This window comes from Archocentrus centrarchus, chromosome 7 (assembly GCF_007364275.1).
Source record: "Archocentrus centrarchus isolate MPI-CPG fArcCen1 chromosome 7, fArcCen1, whole genome shotgun sequence".
In the NCBI taxonomy this organism is placed as follows: Eukaryota; Metazoa; Chordata; class Actinopteri; order Cichliformes; family Cichlidae; genus Archocentrus; species Archocentrus centrarchus.
This window is the reverse complement of record NC_044352.1, coordinates 18,861,958-18,876,903: the sequence shown is the minus strand read 5'-3', so window position 1 is coordinate 18,876,903 and position 14,946 is coordinate 18,861,958. Positions and strand designations below refer to the sequence as shown.

Sequence of the window (14,946 nt, the reverse complement as noted above, 5' to 3'; positions counted from 1 at the left end):
CACTCTTCCCTTTAAAATAAATAAATGTCATAAGCACAATTAAATAATCTTTGTTTGCCCCTCACGCAATCCAGTAAAGCATTTTCTTTTTCCTTTTCTTTGCATCCATATCTGACTCTGAGCGCATGTGGACATGAACTCAGAGTTTATGCACATTTCAAAAACATCGCACTGCAACAAACTTGCAGCCAAAAGACGTCAATCAGCCAGTGAATAAACTGCACGTGGTTCTACACTGTGGACTATACTGTGTCTGTCCCTGTTATGTCATATTGCTAGTGAGAGAGAGACCCCTACTGAAAAGTTATGCCTTCACAATTTTTCAAATGCTTTCAGCTGCTTTGGTGTAATTCCCAAATTCAGAATGGGGTCCACGCATTGTCAAATATCACAGGTGGGGTTTTTTTTTTTTCTTTTTTTTAATCATTTTTTATCATCAGTTTTTTATGATTTTGCCAGTTTGTTCCTTAATGATCTCACATCATTGTTTTCTATTTATCACATACTGAGTAGCCAATCAGATTGTCAAAATCTGCCACAGGTGTAAATCGTGAATATGAGTATTGGAAAGCCTATTTATAGAGCTTGAGCTTAACAGAGCGTGTAGTGCAGAGAGTCCAGTGCATCACATTCATTAACAGTGCAAATATGTGGGACAAGACTTACACAGTGTCAAAGGAATGAATTGTTCATTTACCAATAAATAAATAAATATTTTGAGCAAGTTACAGGTTTTGGTATGTTTGTAGGCTATTTTGGGAAATGTGTCTTCAGAGATGTAGACTTCAGAAAAGTGCCAGACCTAAAGTGCTGTGAAAAAGCATTTGCCCCTACATGACTTTTTTTTTCTTTAATTTATCAGGCTTATTGCCAGTTATCACAAACGCTTGATTGCAGTGCTTGCTACCAAAAGCAACACCACCATTTTTTAAGTTTAGGAGGCAATTACTTTTCCACACAGGTCCAGGTAGGTTTGGATACCTTTTTTTTCCCTCAATAAATGAAATTATCATTTAAAAACTGTATTTTGTAATTACTCAAGTTATCTTTGTCAAATATTAAAATGTGTTTGATGTGACAAACACGTAAAAAAAAATTTTTTTTTAAATACTTTTTTTCCCAGCACTGTATTTAAGATACATTTACATAAAGAAAAAAAAACCTCATTAGGAGAAATCTAATGGGCTTACTATAAGGCTGTCACCCACAAGACAGTGACTGTCTCCTAACAGAGTAATATGAAGTTAGGTTTGGGTGGGTAGTTGTTTCCACTGTCTGTGTTCCTTTTATTTAATGCTGTGAGTGAGTGAAGCTTGTTTCATTTACTGTGTAGAACCTTCTGCAGTTGTAGCCATTATGAGCTCCCTTGAAATGAACTGGTGACTTGACCTGAGCCTGAACCAGTTAATATATTTGCATTCAACATGTTATAAGAGCTCTTTCATAAAGCTCAATTTGAGATGATCGGAAGTTTGGATTTAGTCTAGAGTGCTGAGAAAATGCAGCTGTGGTTAATCATTCTTACGCTGGTCTGTTCTTACTGAACTGAATAAAAGCAAAAGTCTTGCTTATCTTCCTGAAGCCTTTCAGCAATGTCATTGGTGCATAAAGTTTACTACAGCCTCTCCACATCATCAAGGTCCAAACAAGCCCCCATATAAGAGAGAGGGTCTGAAAGCTGTCTTCCTCTCTGTCACGGTCACCCTCACACAGAACATGTTGGCTGCCCATTGTGGTATTCCTCTGATGGACTTAATGGCTTCTACTGTTCAAAGACCCCTGACTCACACTGGCAGGACAGATGAACACACAGGCCTTAACCATGAGTGTTATAAGTCAAAGGTCAATACGCAAACAGAGATTTAAATTGGCGTGTGTTTCTGTGCATCTGTCTTTTTTCTTTTTTTTAAAGACGTTTTAGCTGGTTATAAAACCATTTGGTTTAAACTTCCAGAAAAGATGGGACCACAGTTATTTTACTTTTAGATGGTTTTTTTTTTGTATTAGTTTTATTTTTTGCTTACTTTTCTTTCCTTTTCTTTTGAATTTTTGTTTTTTAAATGAATTTAATCTCATTTACTTTACAAAGTGGGGTTCTTCTTTTTTGTTGTTTGAAAATGTTTCTGTTTAATTTATGCTAATGTTGGTTAACATTTGTTTTAGTTTTTTTTATCATTATAATGTGTGTGGCATTTGTCAAGGGCAAATATTAAAGAAGCTCAGATTAGATTTCACAGATTAGAGTTCCTTTTTATATGTTTTCTTTGTACTGTTTATTAGGTTTTAAATGATTTGTCAAGGAGGATGCAAACTGTGAATTTCCATCAGAGATATGAATATTCTATCTATAACGACTACTTCGTCTGTTTCTAACAAAAGAATAACACACGATGCAAATCACGTGGCTATCTTTTATATATGATTATTAGTTTGAAATAACATATATTTAAATGTGTACATTTTATAGTTCTATGAAGTTCAGTTACGTAATTGAAAATGGCAAACTTTTCCGGACTGCTTTCCTTAAAATCGTTTAACCCAGCTGCAGTACCTTTGCGGTCCACAAGAGGGCAGCCTACACTTTGGAAATCACTTGTACAGCCAGCATAACTTCTGTACCGGTTACACTTCAGTGTAACCGGTAGGGGGCGGTGCATACCAACTCCCTTCCATCCGTCACTCCACACAAAGAAGAAGCAACAACAAAAAGCGAAGAAGAAATCGAGCACATCCTGATGTTTTTATTCGTTTCTTCTCTGATAATCTGCCAGTTTTATTACTTTCTGATTAATGGAATAGCGAATACCTCATTTTATGCATTTATATAAGGTAAGATGGGCGTTTGTGAGCTACGGGCACTAGTTAACTGTTGCTTATATGATGTAGAATAGTGAAGTTCAATGCTAAAAGCGGTGCTATCTGTAGCCGTGTATCAGTGATAGCGTTGGTGACGCTGTCCTGTTGATGTTGCTGCACACAGTTTAGTCAGCTTAGAGTAAGAACAAAATGGTTTCTGAGATCCTCACTTTCCTCACTTTACTTCTACATATTGATTATTAATCCAGTTCCTTGTGGGAATCGTGGAGGGTTTAAAGACATGTTGGTAATAATGCTGAACTTCACATAACACAACTGGAGATAATAACAGGAGAACAGCGCCCTCTCTAAATCGGTTTAATCAATGAGCATTTATGCTGTTTTAGTTAGTTAACAGGCAAGGAAAAGAGCAAAGAACCAGTTTGTAAATTATATCTTTATTCACTTTGCTTCTGGCAACCTGATGCAAAAACACATAATTCAGATTTTTCAAGTTGGAAAAAAAATCTATGAATAATGCCAAAGATAAAAGTTTGACAGACATGAAACGGTATTTTTTGCACCAACAAGGTGATTCCCAAAGTTTTGTTGTCCAAGAACTTCAGATATCTCTGCATGGTGTGCAGTGTGTCCCTAAAAAAGTTTGACAAAACTGGAGCAGTACAAAAAGAAGTAGCAGGCCTAAAAAATAAACAAAAATGAGTGTTGAACCTTGTGATAAATGAAAAAAATAAAAATATTAATTTGCATATATCAGTCATGGATTGACCTCCCACATTATTGAAGCATCACAGAGACTAGAACAAAAGACAGCCAACATCCAAAGAAGAGCTTTGAATGTCCTTCAATAAGCCTGGAGAATTATTCCTGAAGGCTGCTTAAAGAAGTGAAAAGAAAGCTGCCTCAGAAAGCTCAGGCTGTGTTGGAGAATAAAGGTGGTCACACCAAATATTGACTTTCAAGCTTGTTTGAATTGTACAAACTCTGTTTTTACCTTATACACTATATTTCCATGTATGTTTACACAAATTTCAATAAATCACTGCACCTCTTTCCCCATTTTCCAATCACAATACAAAGAAATGAGGGGTGGCTTGAGGCTGTATTTCAGCATGTGAGTTTGATTTATTTCTGAATATTTTATCCAGTGATGGAGCCTGGTCACCCTCTAGAAACTCTACATGGTGAAGCTGATCACGATGGCGTCTGTGTCACATCCTGGGTCTCCGTGTGTCCCAGAGGCCTCTGGAAGGTCCAACGAAAGCGAATACACAGTGGAGTTCAACAGACTGCCTCTGATTCAGGTAATGTAACATGTATGATACTCCTCTAACATTTATTCCTTATTATAAATTTTGATACCTTTTTAGAGCAGGAATGGCTGAATTGTCTTTTTATCAATCTAACAAGATGTTTCTTTGTATCTTGTAGCGTTTTCATCCATTAACTGTCCAAGGCTGGGGTCACTGTGTCGAGTTCGAGTGCATCTCAAATCTAACGCTGACGAAGCAGAGAGTTTAGCATGTGAAACAAGAGGTGAGAAGCTGGCAGCCCAGCCTTCTCTGTCAGTCGCTGATGTTATTGAATCAGGTGCCACACCCTTTGTGAGGTGTAAAGACTCTGTGCTGCAGGTCCCACTGGGTGACTGGACAACGCTGAGGCTAGGGGATGGTCAGTGTGATATCACAGAGGCATGTTTGGAGGGAATGAGAGCCGGGGAGATGTGTGAGGTAAGATTTAACCGGGTAATTCTTTGACTTTGATGAGTGAAGTTGAAATTAATGGATGGACATCTGAACATCAGGACGTAAAGACGAGCGTGGGGGGGTTGAAAATCATGCACTGTGAGCAGGTTGTTCTTAGCGGGTATTGTGAGCACTGGCCGCCCGGTCAGCTGATAGCTGGTGAGGCGAGCTGGCTGTTACGCCAGCAAGATCACATCTCCAGAAACGCTGGAGCACTTGCAAATAGACGGTCTTGAAAAAGTCAATTAGATATTTGAAGATTACACCACTACATTCTTACTCTTAAGTTTGTTTTTTTAGGTATTTGGTGACACACAGAACAGTAACATATTAAAACTTTCCGAACAGTTTGGGGAGCTTTCCTTCATTTTTGCTGCTTATGATTTTGTTTGAAACACTTTCTGGATTATCTGCCTCCGTCGATCAGTTACATCCATGATGTAGAAGTCTCAAAGACGCATGTATCAAATATGATGCACTTAAGCATTAAGGAAGGTCAAGGAGCCGCAATCACAATTTAGAATTATTTCTTGATGCCCTGCAGCACTGGAACCACTAAATTTTTAATTATATTGTGAAATAATTCAATATCTTTTTAAATGAAAGGAATTTTTTAAATTAATGACACAATCAATTATGTATTTAATTAATTTTAATTAATTCATGACACATTTACCCGATTATTGATAGATATTGATTTATATATTTAATTATGTGCTTCAATTTTTAATTAATGGCAATTATTTAATGACATATTTATGTATTTAATTTTATTTCTCTTGGCTCTCCATTGTGTTTCTCAAACTCTGGCACAATCATAGGTAATATAAATAACGATCTATAATTTTCCAAATTCTGAGTGAGTATCTTTTGGATAGCTGTATAACAGTATAAGTACTGTTACAGTCTAATTATCATTCCCTTCATGTTAATACTTCTTTATCACATCAGAATGAATAAATGAACAAGCTTTGGAACTATGCTTGGTGTCATACTATCATTGCTTTCTGCTTCCCAGATACAACTGTCTCCAATGGAAACTGGACCAGATGTTCCCCACCCATCAGATGAAGGCCTTCCCTTATGTGCCACAGTTGAACTACAGGCTTTCACACCAGGCAAGGAATCTTGGGAGATGTCTCCCAGTGAAAAATGGGAACGGGTGAAGTCACACAAGGAGACGGGCGGAGTGAGATTCAGGAGCGAGGACCTGTGGGGAGCCGCAGACAGCTACAGCAAGGCCATCAAACTAGTCATCACTCTCTATAACCACATTAGAGATGTACAGAAAAAAAGATGCGAGTATGAAGCGGAGGAGCAGAGAGACCCAAACGCAACTGTCGAAAAACTACATCCTTCAGCTGAGGAACTCAGCACGATGAAGGCAGAACTCCACTCAAACTTGTCCCTGTGCCAGCTAAAACTTAACCAACCAGAGTGGGCTAAGGCCAACGCTGCTAAAGCCACTCAGCTGGAGCCTGGCTGCGCCAAAGCCTGGTACCGGCTGGGCAAAGCATGCCAGATTGTGAATGAATTGGAGGAGGCCAAACGGGCATATAGGAAACTGCTGGAGCTACAGCCAGAAATGCCTGCTGCTCTGAAAGCGCTTAAAGAGATTGCAAGCAGAGAGAAAGAGACAAACGCACAGCTGGGACTGAGACTCAGCAAAATGTTCAGCTGAAGATGAAATATCAGTAGATGGAAATGTTTCTTCTCATGATTCACTGCTAAATTAACAGCCACTGCCTCAGTCCAAACATAAAGCCACTGTGCTGCAGATTCCTGTTCTTCCTGTGTGAGAGAGACCTGAATGTAACTTGACCTGACATTAATAAATGGACCCTTAATGAATATTTCACAGAGCACAGAGAGTGTTTTTTTTTTTGTTTTTTTAGGTTTTACAAAACTCATTTTTGGGGCGATAACTACTATCATAAAAACATAACAGCCACAATATGTTTTATTGAAAATGGCAAGAACATTGTGTAACTGTTGGGATTCATTATAAAACCATATATAATCATTACAACCATTAAAAACTGTCGGCGCTGCTGTATCATAACATCCTTGTAGCTGTTATGATTATCAGGACTAATTCAACGTTGATTAACAGCACAAACTGCAAACCAGTCTTTGAATTCAAAGCAGTGATACGAATCTTTGCATGTGTGTGGGAAACTCACTGAAATCATCTGGGACAGTCCTTTGTGAGCTGATGGGTGGTGCAGTGGTTAGCGCTGTGCTATTATGGTGAGAATACACCTAGTTTGAACCCAAGCAGAAGGACAGGTTCCTGTCTCTGTGGGAACCTGGGCAAATGTGGTGGAAACACACAGTTCCTGTGTGTCTGTGTAGATTCTCAGTCATCCAGGTCATAGTAGTCTCTGGAGCTTGAAAAAAGGCGACTGGACTTCTTTCAAACCATCTGCCTTCCCTGTCCAAAATGTGAACATTGGCATCCTCAAAAGAGTGCCCTTTCTCCTTCAGATGAGTCTTGTCCTGTCGAGGTGGCTCTTCTATGTTGTGCCATTCGTTTGTGAAGAGGCTGTTTGGTTTCACCAATGTAGAGGTCCGAGTACTCTTCACTGCACTGGACAGCATACACTACATTGCTGATCTTGTGTTTGGGGGGGTTTGTCCTTGGGATGAACCAGTTTTTGTCTTAGGGTGTGACTTGCTTTGAAGTATACTGAGATGTCATGCTTGGAGAAAATTCTTCTGAGTTTCTCTGACAAGCCTGACACATATGGGATGAAAATGTTGTTCCTCTTGTCCTTCTTATTCTCTGTAGTTTGTGTTTGGCCTACATTCCTGTCCATCTTAGCTGATTTCATGAAAGCCCAGTTGGGGTAACCGCATGTTTTGAGGGCTTTCTTAATGTGTGTGTGTTCCTTTTGTTTCCCTTCTGCCTTAGAGGGAACACTTTCCGCCCGGTGTTGTAAATTTAATCACTTCTTCCTCTTGTCATTTCCAACCACTCCACCAAATTTCATCGAAATCCATTCATAACTTTTGGAGTAATCCTGCTGACAAACAGACAAACAAACCAATGCGGCCAAAAACATAACCTCCTTGGCAGAGGTAATAATGTGCTTTATTGTTGTTTTTTTCTGTTTCTTTGTAAAACAGTAAATTTGAAAAGTCATGGATAACAATAATTATATTTTAGGATTAAAACTATCATTTTGATTAAAAAAAAAAAAAGCTTGTGCATACTAGTGAATTTACCATTACAGAAACATAAAAAATGATTTTGGTAATTACCATTGCTGTTGGTTTGAGGTAGCTGTGGCATAAACCTTACATTACCTTACAAGCACTTTTTCGAGATACCCTAAAACCACAATTTTCCCTGATTTGATCCACACTGGTGGATCTAAAATCCATCTGAACAGATGTGGGTCAAATCTGACCCAAGCACAGCCTCAGTGTACAACAATGTGTAGCACCTGTCCAACAGTTAAAAAATGCTAAAATATTTTCATTTTTGGGTCACTTTAGGAAGTTGTCAAATTTCAGGATTAAGTAATGACGTGTATGGTATTTTTTACTAAAGTCAAAACGGGTCCAGTTTGACATGAACAGTATTTAAGTTTTAAGACAGTATAAAGTCTGCAGTTTCCGTAACCAGCCACCAGGTGGCAGACCTCCACCCTTGAATAGCATCTGTTGTGTCAAAATGCCGAAACCCGGGATCGAACCAGGGACCTTTAGATCTTCAGTCTAACGCTCTCCCAACTGAGCTATTTCGGCGCACGATGTACCCCCAGATGTCAGGACATAGAAATCGTAATATTGGCTACAGGTCAGAAAAAAATTGTAATGATACGGTTTGTTTTAACGTAACTCGTGTCGTAACTCGACGAGCTCGAATTTGGATCTGTAGCTATATCTGATGTAGCATTAAGTGTTTCACAGTCTGCGGTTCCGTTTCACCCACGTGAATGTACTTGTCCTTGTACTAGCTATTCCTATTGTGTAAAATGTGTGCTTCAGTTATATAGATTTAAATGATCCTTTAAGGCAAATACCTTCAAACGCTGTGTTTTCATGTTGTGTCGGTTTTGTAACAAATGGTTCAAATATGCATAACCTAAGCGCCCTAAGAGAGATTATTGAACAGTTTTTATTCCACCCCCACAAAACATATTTTAGCAGAGTCTAAGACAAATCACCAGCACTCTGTAAACATATTTCACAATGGCTAGAAATAACAGGAAATGCACATAAAAAAATCAACAAATGAGGCAGCTTGGACCTTTATTATACCTAAACCAAAGTCTATAATCCAAGTCAATGGGATGAAAGGCTTTTCTATATCCTAATGACATGTTCAGTCTGATCATGATCACACTGAACAATCAGGGTGATCAAAAATAAAGACTAAAAATCATTGTGGTCACATACAGTTTATTTTGCTCCGCTCCTCCGAAGCATGAGAAAAAACATAAAGTGAAAAAAAAAAGACATTCATAATTTTAAGACTCATTGCAACAGATACAGTGTTGCACCTCCCGCCATAAGAACAGTTTCTTCCCCTCTGCTGTTGGACTCATGAACAATTACCCTAAGACTGTTACCACCACCCTCCACAAACGCTGATGACCCTATGTCTATGCACCTGTCTGACTGCACTGATGTACATATTAGTGGAATATAGTCTACATTCTTTTATCTTTTAATTAGTCTCTGCACTGTATATTTTGTAATTTTGTAATATTGTGCTATAGTTATAGCTCTAATATCTCTGTATATTTGCAATTTGTATACTTGTATATTGTCTTATAGTTTTTATACTTATTTGTTTTTTTCTGTAAGCACGAAGTACCGCAGCAATTTCCTAATGCTGTGAACCTGTTCACCCATATGGCAATAAAAACCTTCTGATTCTGATTCTGATTCTGATTCTGATTTAATGATGTATTTCTTCCTCTCTCCAGCTGTCTTACATCCTCTGCAGGCAGCCCCAGTCTGTTTTGGTTTTTCCCCTCACTTCTTCTTACTCTTGTGTGACCTTGTGTTGTCTGTGCGACTCTGGGCTGCTGCCAGCTGTCTCCATGAATCCACAATGAGCACCAGCGGTATGACGATCCACAGCGTATTCATAAACACAAAGTAGAACCAGAAGTAAATTGGATGTCCCAGCTCGCTGTGGGCGTAGCCGTCTCTGTGCTCTGTGAAGAAGTAGAGTACCGCTCCATACATCTGACCTGGAGTCAGATTATGTGAGAAAGGCACAATTAAGCAACGGTTTATTGCTTTCTGAGGCTGATATGAAGATAGCTTCAGTAACTCCTTACCTAATGAAATGATGAGCTGCAGGAGAAACCTGTAGGGCTTATTACATAAAAAGGCATACACGGCCCAAAAGCTGAATGGCCCCCACAAGCAAGCAGTCACAGTCTCCATACAAACAGTGAAGTTATCGGCACTAGGGGGAAAGAAATATTAATCACAGCTTTGTTTCTAAAGTTGAATGCTCAAAATTGAGAGCAAAAACTCACATCACATATCGACTGTCTCCCTTGGAGTACTCTTTCCCTGTGAGAGAAAAAGATAAAACAAACTGACCAAAAATGTGTATTCAGTATGTGCCAACACAGGCTAAATACATTTCTGGATTAGAACTCACACAGTTGTGACAGGAAGCTCTGATCTCCTGGAATTATATCATAATAGAGCGAAAACCAGCCCTCGATGACACTGTGGATGAAGCCACAAACAGCAAACCAGCACACAGCCAGACGCCTCCATGTCCTCAGCCTGCTGGTGGCCTGTCCGGTGATCAGCCAGGTCACCAGCATAAACAGTCCAGACACAGAAAACAGAAATACCAGAATCTCTGACATTGATCGATTATTGGCCACATAGGTGGGAATTGAAAGGTCCCGTGGCCAGTAGGGGTGATGAGCTCCAGATGCTGAAGAGGAGTCCATTTTCTGTTCTAAGACAGAAACATGATCAGCAGGAGGCTTAAAAGTGAGGAGTTAAGTGTTCTTGTATTGCATTCCATTGTATTCTCTGTCAGTTATTTGACACAAATTTACAAAGTTAATGGAGGTAAAGTTTTATTTGAGAAGCTCATCAGTGTGTCTTTTGTCCTTACCGGAGAGAGTTGCCACCAAATGGGTGTCCAGCTGCACAGGTAATTTGTGACTCTGCAACTTGCAAAGCTTTTAATGTACAGCAGGTCAAAGACTGATGGCTATCTAATAAAAGGCGTTGACATAAACTCAAACCAAGAACTCCCTACCTGGGGGCGGTTACTTTTGAATCACAAGAGCCAATCAAACATCTCTACGCATAGAGCTATTAGCACATGCGATCTACTGGCTCCCTGATTGGCTCTTCCTCTCGGAACATGGCCGTTGTTCAGCGCATTCGCCAATGAGGATGTGTCTCTTCCTGCAAAGGGACACGCCCCTCTTTTCATGGAGAAAAGAGTTCAGCATTTGATAAAGGGTAAATCATGGCCTTTCAACTGAAGACGCTGCATCTGATGTTTCAGTAATTAAGTATTTACAGTTACTTTTTCACTGTACTCTGTCACTGGCTGTGTAAGACTGAAAATGACTAGAAACAAAATTTAACTGAAGTAATCTCTTCGTGTATCTGAAAACATAACGTGGAGCATGCCCCTGTGATTTCCGAACACTTCATTTAAGATCTGAATCAATGAAATTACCCTAAAAGTGAATACACATACAAACCCACCCAAAACCTACAACTAACATCACTGAGTGTCCAAAATATTGTGCTGTATCCCTTTCTGAGCAAACATAAGATTGAGAAAAGAGTCATCCCAAGCCGTGCCAGGGTTTTACCCCTGCCGTGACCCGGATTCGAACCGGGGTTGCTGCGGCCACAACGCAGAGTACTAACCACTATACGATCACGGCGCGCTACTGGGAGACATGCTACACATCGTTGCAGAAGCCTTTATGTAATCGCGTGAGCGCTCATCGAAGTGCGAGCTGACGTCAACCAGCTGACATTACTGCTGCTTACACAGACATGTCGACGCTGTGCCAAAGTACTTACCCCGGTCAGAAATTGTATCCCCGTCCTCGACCGGCCAGAGCATTAAAAAAATAAGTTAGTGTAGCTCAGTAGTAATCTAATGCGAGTCCTTCATTCGCGATTAATTTGTACAGTGAGCCGCGATAGTTTCAAAAATGTAAATAACGCCAATGTTAAGCTGCAATACATTTCCTAAATTGCATCAAAACATAGCATACTCTTAAAGTAGTAGGAAAGTCGCTTAACTTTTTACAGTTTTACCGTGTTGCACACATGTCCGGTTCAATTTAAAGTTACATTCTGTATCTTAACTTAGCCGTTATGATCTCCAGAACCACAAAAAGAACTGGGAGTGTAAATAATTTTTTAGAAACATGGGAGCTTGCTGTATATCAGTCCCATATGGTCTAGCGGTTAGGATTCCTGGTTTTCACCCAGGCGGCCCGGGTTCGACTCCCGGTATGGGAACTACTACTTTTGTGTTTTCACAATTTGTTGTCATAGGCAAATGTTTTATAGGCATACTTTATTGAGAGTTGATAATTTACTCATGATTTACTTGAAAGTCAGAAACTAAAAGACAGCAAAAAAATATTAATGATCTCGACGGTATGTCTGTTTTTGGTTGCATACAGCGTTGTTCGGGTCGGTTGCCATACTTGTATATAGAAAAGATTCAGGAAACCATTCAACGTCACACTTTAAAACTGTAATAGCAACATGTTTAGTATTAGTATTTTTCCTTTGGTGCGATTTATGAACACGTGGTGTAAACCACGTGAGTAGGTGTCACATGACGCTACACGGAAGCACTAGCCAGGTTCTGTCGTTCTCGGGTTTATTAAAAGGTTGTACAGTTAAATAGCGGTAAAAATTTCCTGAGAAGCTGACTTCAGTTGGTACAAAGAGTCGATATGGGTGTGTCAGAAGTGGAGGAATCTTTTCTGTTACTGGACGAAAAGCTGCTTCGGTTCATGGAGCAGCTGGAGTTATTGGAGGAGAAGCGAGCCACTTTCAACTCTCTGATAGAGCAGGTACTTGTAAATAGTCCTTGTAGATAAATAGCCAATAGGTTATTCTGACTCTATTCCACTTTATTAAAAAAAAAAAAAAAAAAGTCTTTAAAGGATTTTCAAAATAAGCGTGCTCAATAACAACAACAGCAATATTTGTTTTAACTTAAACCGCAGTTATCAACCTTTGGGATAATGTGCTTCAATAACAAATATTGTTTTATCAACAAACTAGTTTATTATAAGAAAAGTGTTTTTTTTTTTTTTTAAATCTGTCATTATATAATGTCACAGTACCCTTTTCTTCTCAGGGGTGGTTTTCCATGAGCAAGGCACGATATACGATGGGAAATAAACAAGTCTCTGCACTCCAGTATGCAAGTGAGCTTAAGCCCCTGGTCTGTGTTCATACCAGGTGAGGAATTAGACATGTTTAGATTAATGCTTTCACGTTTTGTTCTCTTTCAGTTTTTAAAAAATGTTCTAACTTGTATTTGTGTGTTACAGGATGCTGGACAATGGTGAGGTGGATTTCAGCACTGAAAGATTTACACAAACATGTAGTAAAGAGTCTGGGAAAGATCAGAAAGCTATAGAGGATATAGGACCTCAAGAAGAAGGTGATGCAGCATCCAAGATGCGTGTTGTTAATATCTACCATTAACTCACTCTGTTATTGATGACAGTGTTTGATTTGCCAGGTGTCAGGAGAAGAAACAGACCAAAAAAAGGTATCGCAGAAAAAGAGGAAAGTGAGAGCACCAGCAGCGAGAAACCTCCAGCTGCAAAACGTGACCAGAATCCTCATCAAGATCCACTGAAGTGGTTTGGAGTTTTGGTGCCACAGTCTTTAAAACATGCACAGTCATCTTTCAAGCAAGGTATGCTACATTCACAAGGAAGTATTATTGTTATGGTTTTGGGTATAAGTTACTATGCCTCAACTAAAGCCGCTAGGGTCTGCTCAGGTCTATTATTATAAAATGCAATGATTTGGATATGTAAGCAGCATACATTCTGTATTTTTGCAATCAGTTAAGGTTTGCTTTGTGCAGCTTGTTATTTAGATTTGAAGAGTAGTTCTGCGTTATAGCCTGCAGATGGCTGCAGATATTGCTGTATACATAAGTAAACTTGGACATGACTAAAGCTATTTTTTTGAAGGTGTGAGAGAGCTCTTACTGTCCTGCTGCTCCAACAATCACCATGGTGCTCAAACGCAATTGAATTTTTTTGTTTGTTTTTTTGTCATTGCAGTAATAGAACTGTCTGCTCAGATCGCAGCACTCCAGACTGCAGTTTTGAGCGCCAGACAGGAGCTGAAGCACAGCTTGCAAAACAAACACATTCCAGGCGAAAGGCTCAGCAGCTCAGCTGGACAGGGTAGCAGACTTGATGCATCTGCTGAGTCAAAGCAAGAGGGGGCTGAGAAAGAGCTTCCAGCCACAGACAGTCAGTAGATTATGCTTCAGGGGCTCATGAACTAAAAAGAGATCCTCCTGGTAGAACTAGAAGAGCAGATCACAGCAGTTCAAGTTCCTTCTGCAGAAATTATTGGTAATTTATTATGTTTGATCTTCTTTTCCTTTTAATTGCAATGGATGTGTTTGTGAAAATGGTCTTATTACACATGTTGTAAAATCTTGAATGTTAACAGAACCTGTTTAAATGTTTTGAATAAATGGCCAGCACTGCTTTCTCATAAGGCTGCCTGTTATTTATAAGCTCTAACTAATTAATTGCTAATAAAAGTTCAACATCAGTTATGGTCCAATAATAAAAAATAATTTAGGGTTGGCACCTTGTGGAAATATTTTTATCACGGTTGTTTGAATTTTAATTAAATCGATTTCACTCCATATTCTCTTAAGAAGTAATTATATACATAAAATATAAAAATGAACCAACCTTATGTTTCTGTAATGGTTAATCCACCAGCATGCAAGCTCTTTAATAGAAATTTTGTTTTTCATGTGGTTATCCATGAATTTTCAAATATACCGTTTAAAAAAAAAAACAGAAAAAATAAAGCACATTATGGATTCCTGAACAATGTTGAATATTATGCTTGGTTAATTTCGAACTTCTCAGAGAAGTCCAGTGTGCCAGCTCAAATTTGGGTATAAAAAGGTGAATTTGGTTTGGTATTTTTTAATTTAAGCACTGTAAGTCTAAAGATTTCAATTCACAATGCCAAATTTAAAGTCTGAACGTTTTTTTTTTTTTAATAAAACATTGCATGCTAATTTCTATGTCTGCAGATTTCTTATTTTTATCTTATGTCTTATTACTGGTTCCTGGCTTCTTTTTTTTTTTTTAGTTATTGCTTTAATATATGCGTTATGTAAGAC

General features: G+C 38.8%; 3 protein-coding genes and 3 non-coding genes across 8 annotated transcripts; 3 read left to right on the top strand and 3 right to left on the bottom strand.

Annotated features, from left to right (window-relative positions):
- Window positions 1-2,664: 2,664 nt before the first annotated feature.
- On the top strand, window positions 2,665-6,397 carry fkbpl (FKBP prolyl isomerase like). The gene is made up of 4 exons (XM_030733265.1): window positions 2,665-2,829; window positions 3,966-4,121; window positions 4,249-4,547; window positions 5,581-6,397. The coding sequence occupies exons 2-4, from the start codon at window positions 3,968-3,970 to the stop codon at window positions 6,241-6,243; spliced, it is 1,116 nt and encodes a 371-aa protein (XP_030589125.1). The 5' UTR covers window positions 2,665-2,829; window positions 3,966-3,967; the 3' UTR covers window positions 6,244-6,397.
- A 1,845-nt stretch (window positions 6,398-8,242) lies between these two features.
- trnaf-gaa (transfer RNA phenylalanine (anticodon GAA)) lies at window positions 8,243-8,315 on the bottom strand. The gene has a single exon. It is a non-coding gene; the product is annotated as a tRNA-Phe (tRNA).
- Window positions 8,316-8,938: 623 nt separating this feature from the next.
- Window positions 8,939-10,795, bottom strand: ebp (EBP cholestenol delta-isomerase). 3 transcript variants are annotated; one of them, XM_030733279.1, is made up of 6 exons: window positions 10,669-10,795; window positions 10,195-10,506; window positions 10,067-10,103; window positions 9,863-9,993; window positions 9,473-9,772; window positions 8,939-9,074 (listed from the first exon to the last, which is right to left on the bottom strand). In XM_030733279.1, exons 2-5 carry the CDS (start codon window positions 10,496-10,498, stop codon window positions 9,552-9,554), a joined length of 693 nt encoding a protein of 230 aa, XP_030589139.1. In that variant the 5' UTR covers window positions 10,499-10,506; window positions 10,669-10,795; the 3' UTR covers window positions 8,939-9,074; window positions 9,473-9,551. The 3 variants fall into 3 exon arrangements, with proteins under 3 accessions (XP_030589139.1, XP_030589141.1, XP_030589140.1); XM_030733281.1 differs by having other exon boundaries at window positions 10,195-10,501; window positions 10,669-10,765; XM_030733280.1 differs by lacking the exon at window positions 8,939-9,074 and having other exon boundaries at window positions 9,386-9,772.
- A 594-nt stretch (window positions 10,796-11,389) lies between these two features.
- On the bottom strand, window positions 11,390-11,461 carry trnah-gug (transfer RNA histidin (anticodon GUG)). Its single transcript has one exon. It is a non-coding gene; the product is annotated as a tRNA-His (tRNA).
- A 517-nt stretch (window positions 11,462-11,978) lies between these two features.
- On the top strand, window positions 11,979-12,050 carry trnae-uuc (transfer RNA glutamic acid (anticodon UUC)). The gene has a single exon. It is a non-coding gene; the product is annotated as a tRNA-Glu (tRNA).
- A 325-nt stretch (window positions 12,051-12,375) lies between these two features.
- Window positions 12,376-14,300, top strand: vma22 (vacuolar ATPase assembly factor VMA22). Its single transcript, XM_030733278.1, has 5 exons — window positions 12,376-12,616; window positions 12,907-13,010; window positions 13,103-13,215; window positions 13,297-13,476; window positions 13,853-14,300. The coding sequence occupies exons 1-5, from the start codon at window positions 12,497-12,499 to the stop codon at window positions 14,053-14,055; spliced, it is 720 nt and encodes a 239-aa protein (XP_030589138.1). The 5' UTR covers window positions 12,376-12,496; the 3' UTR covers window positions 14,056-14,300.
- The last annotated feature ends 646 nt before the right edge of the window (window positions 14,301-14,946 follow it).

Bases quoted from the DNA above. Each gene is read 5' to 3' on its own strand.
- vma22 (XM_030733278.1), top strand. From the start codon at position 12,497: ATGGGTGTGTCAGAAGTGGAGGAATCTTTTCTGTTACTGGACGAAAAG. The intron at 12,617-12,906 runs GTACTTGTAAAT...TTTTCTTCTCAG, and splicing joins TCAACTCTCTGATAGAGCAG to GGGTGGTTTTCCATGAGCAA. The intron at 13,216-13,296 runs GTGATGCAGCAT...TTGATTTGCCAG, and splicing joins TATAGGACCTCAAGAAGAAG to GTGTCAGGAGAAGAAACAGA.
- fkbpl (XM_030733265.1), top strand. From the start codon at position 3,968: ATGGAGCCTGGTCACCCTCTAGAAACTCTACATGGTGAAGCTGATCAC. The intron at 4,122-4,248 runs GTAATGTAACAT...TGTATCTTGTAG, and splicing joins ACAGACTGCCTCTGATTCAG to CGTTTTCATCCATTAACTGT. The intron at 4,548-5,580 runs GTAAGATTTAAC...TCTGCTTCCCAG, and splicing joins GAGCCGGGGAGATGTGTGAG to ATACAACTGTCTCCAATGGA.
- ebp (XM_030733279.1), bottom strand. From the start codon at position 10,498: ATGGACTCCTCTTCAGCATCTGGAGCTCATCACCCCTACTGGCCACGG. The intron at 10,104-10,194 runs GTGAGTTCTAAT...TTTCTCTCACAG, and splicing joins GAGCTTCCTGTCACAACTGT to GGAAAGAGTACTCCAAGGGA. The intron at 9,994-10,066 runs GTGAGTTTTTGC...CTTTCCCCCTAG, and splicing joins GGAGACAGTCGATATGTGAT to TGCCGATAACTTCACTGTTT.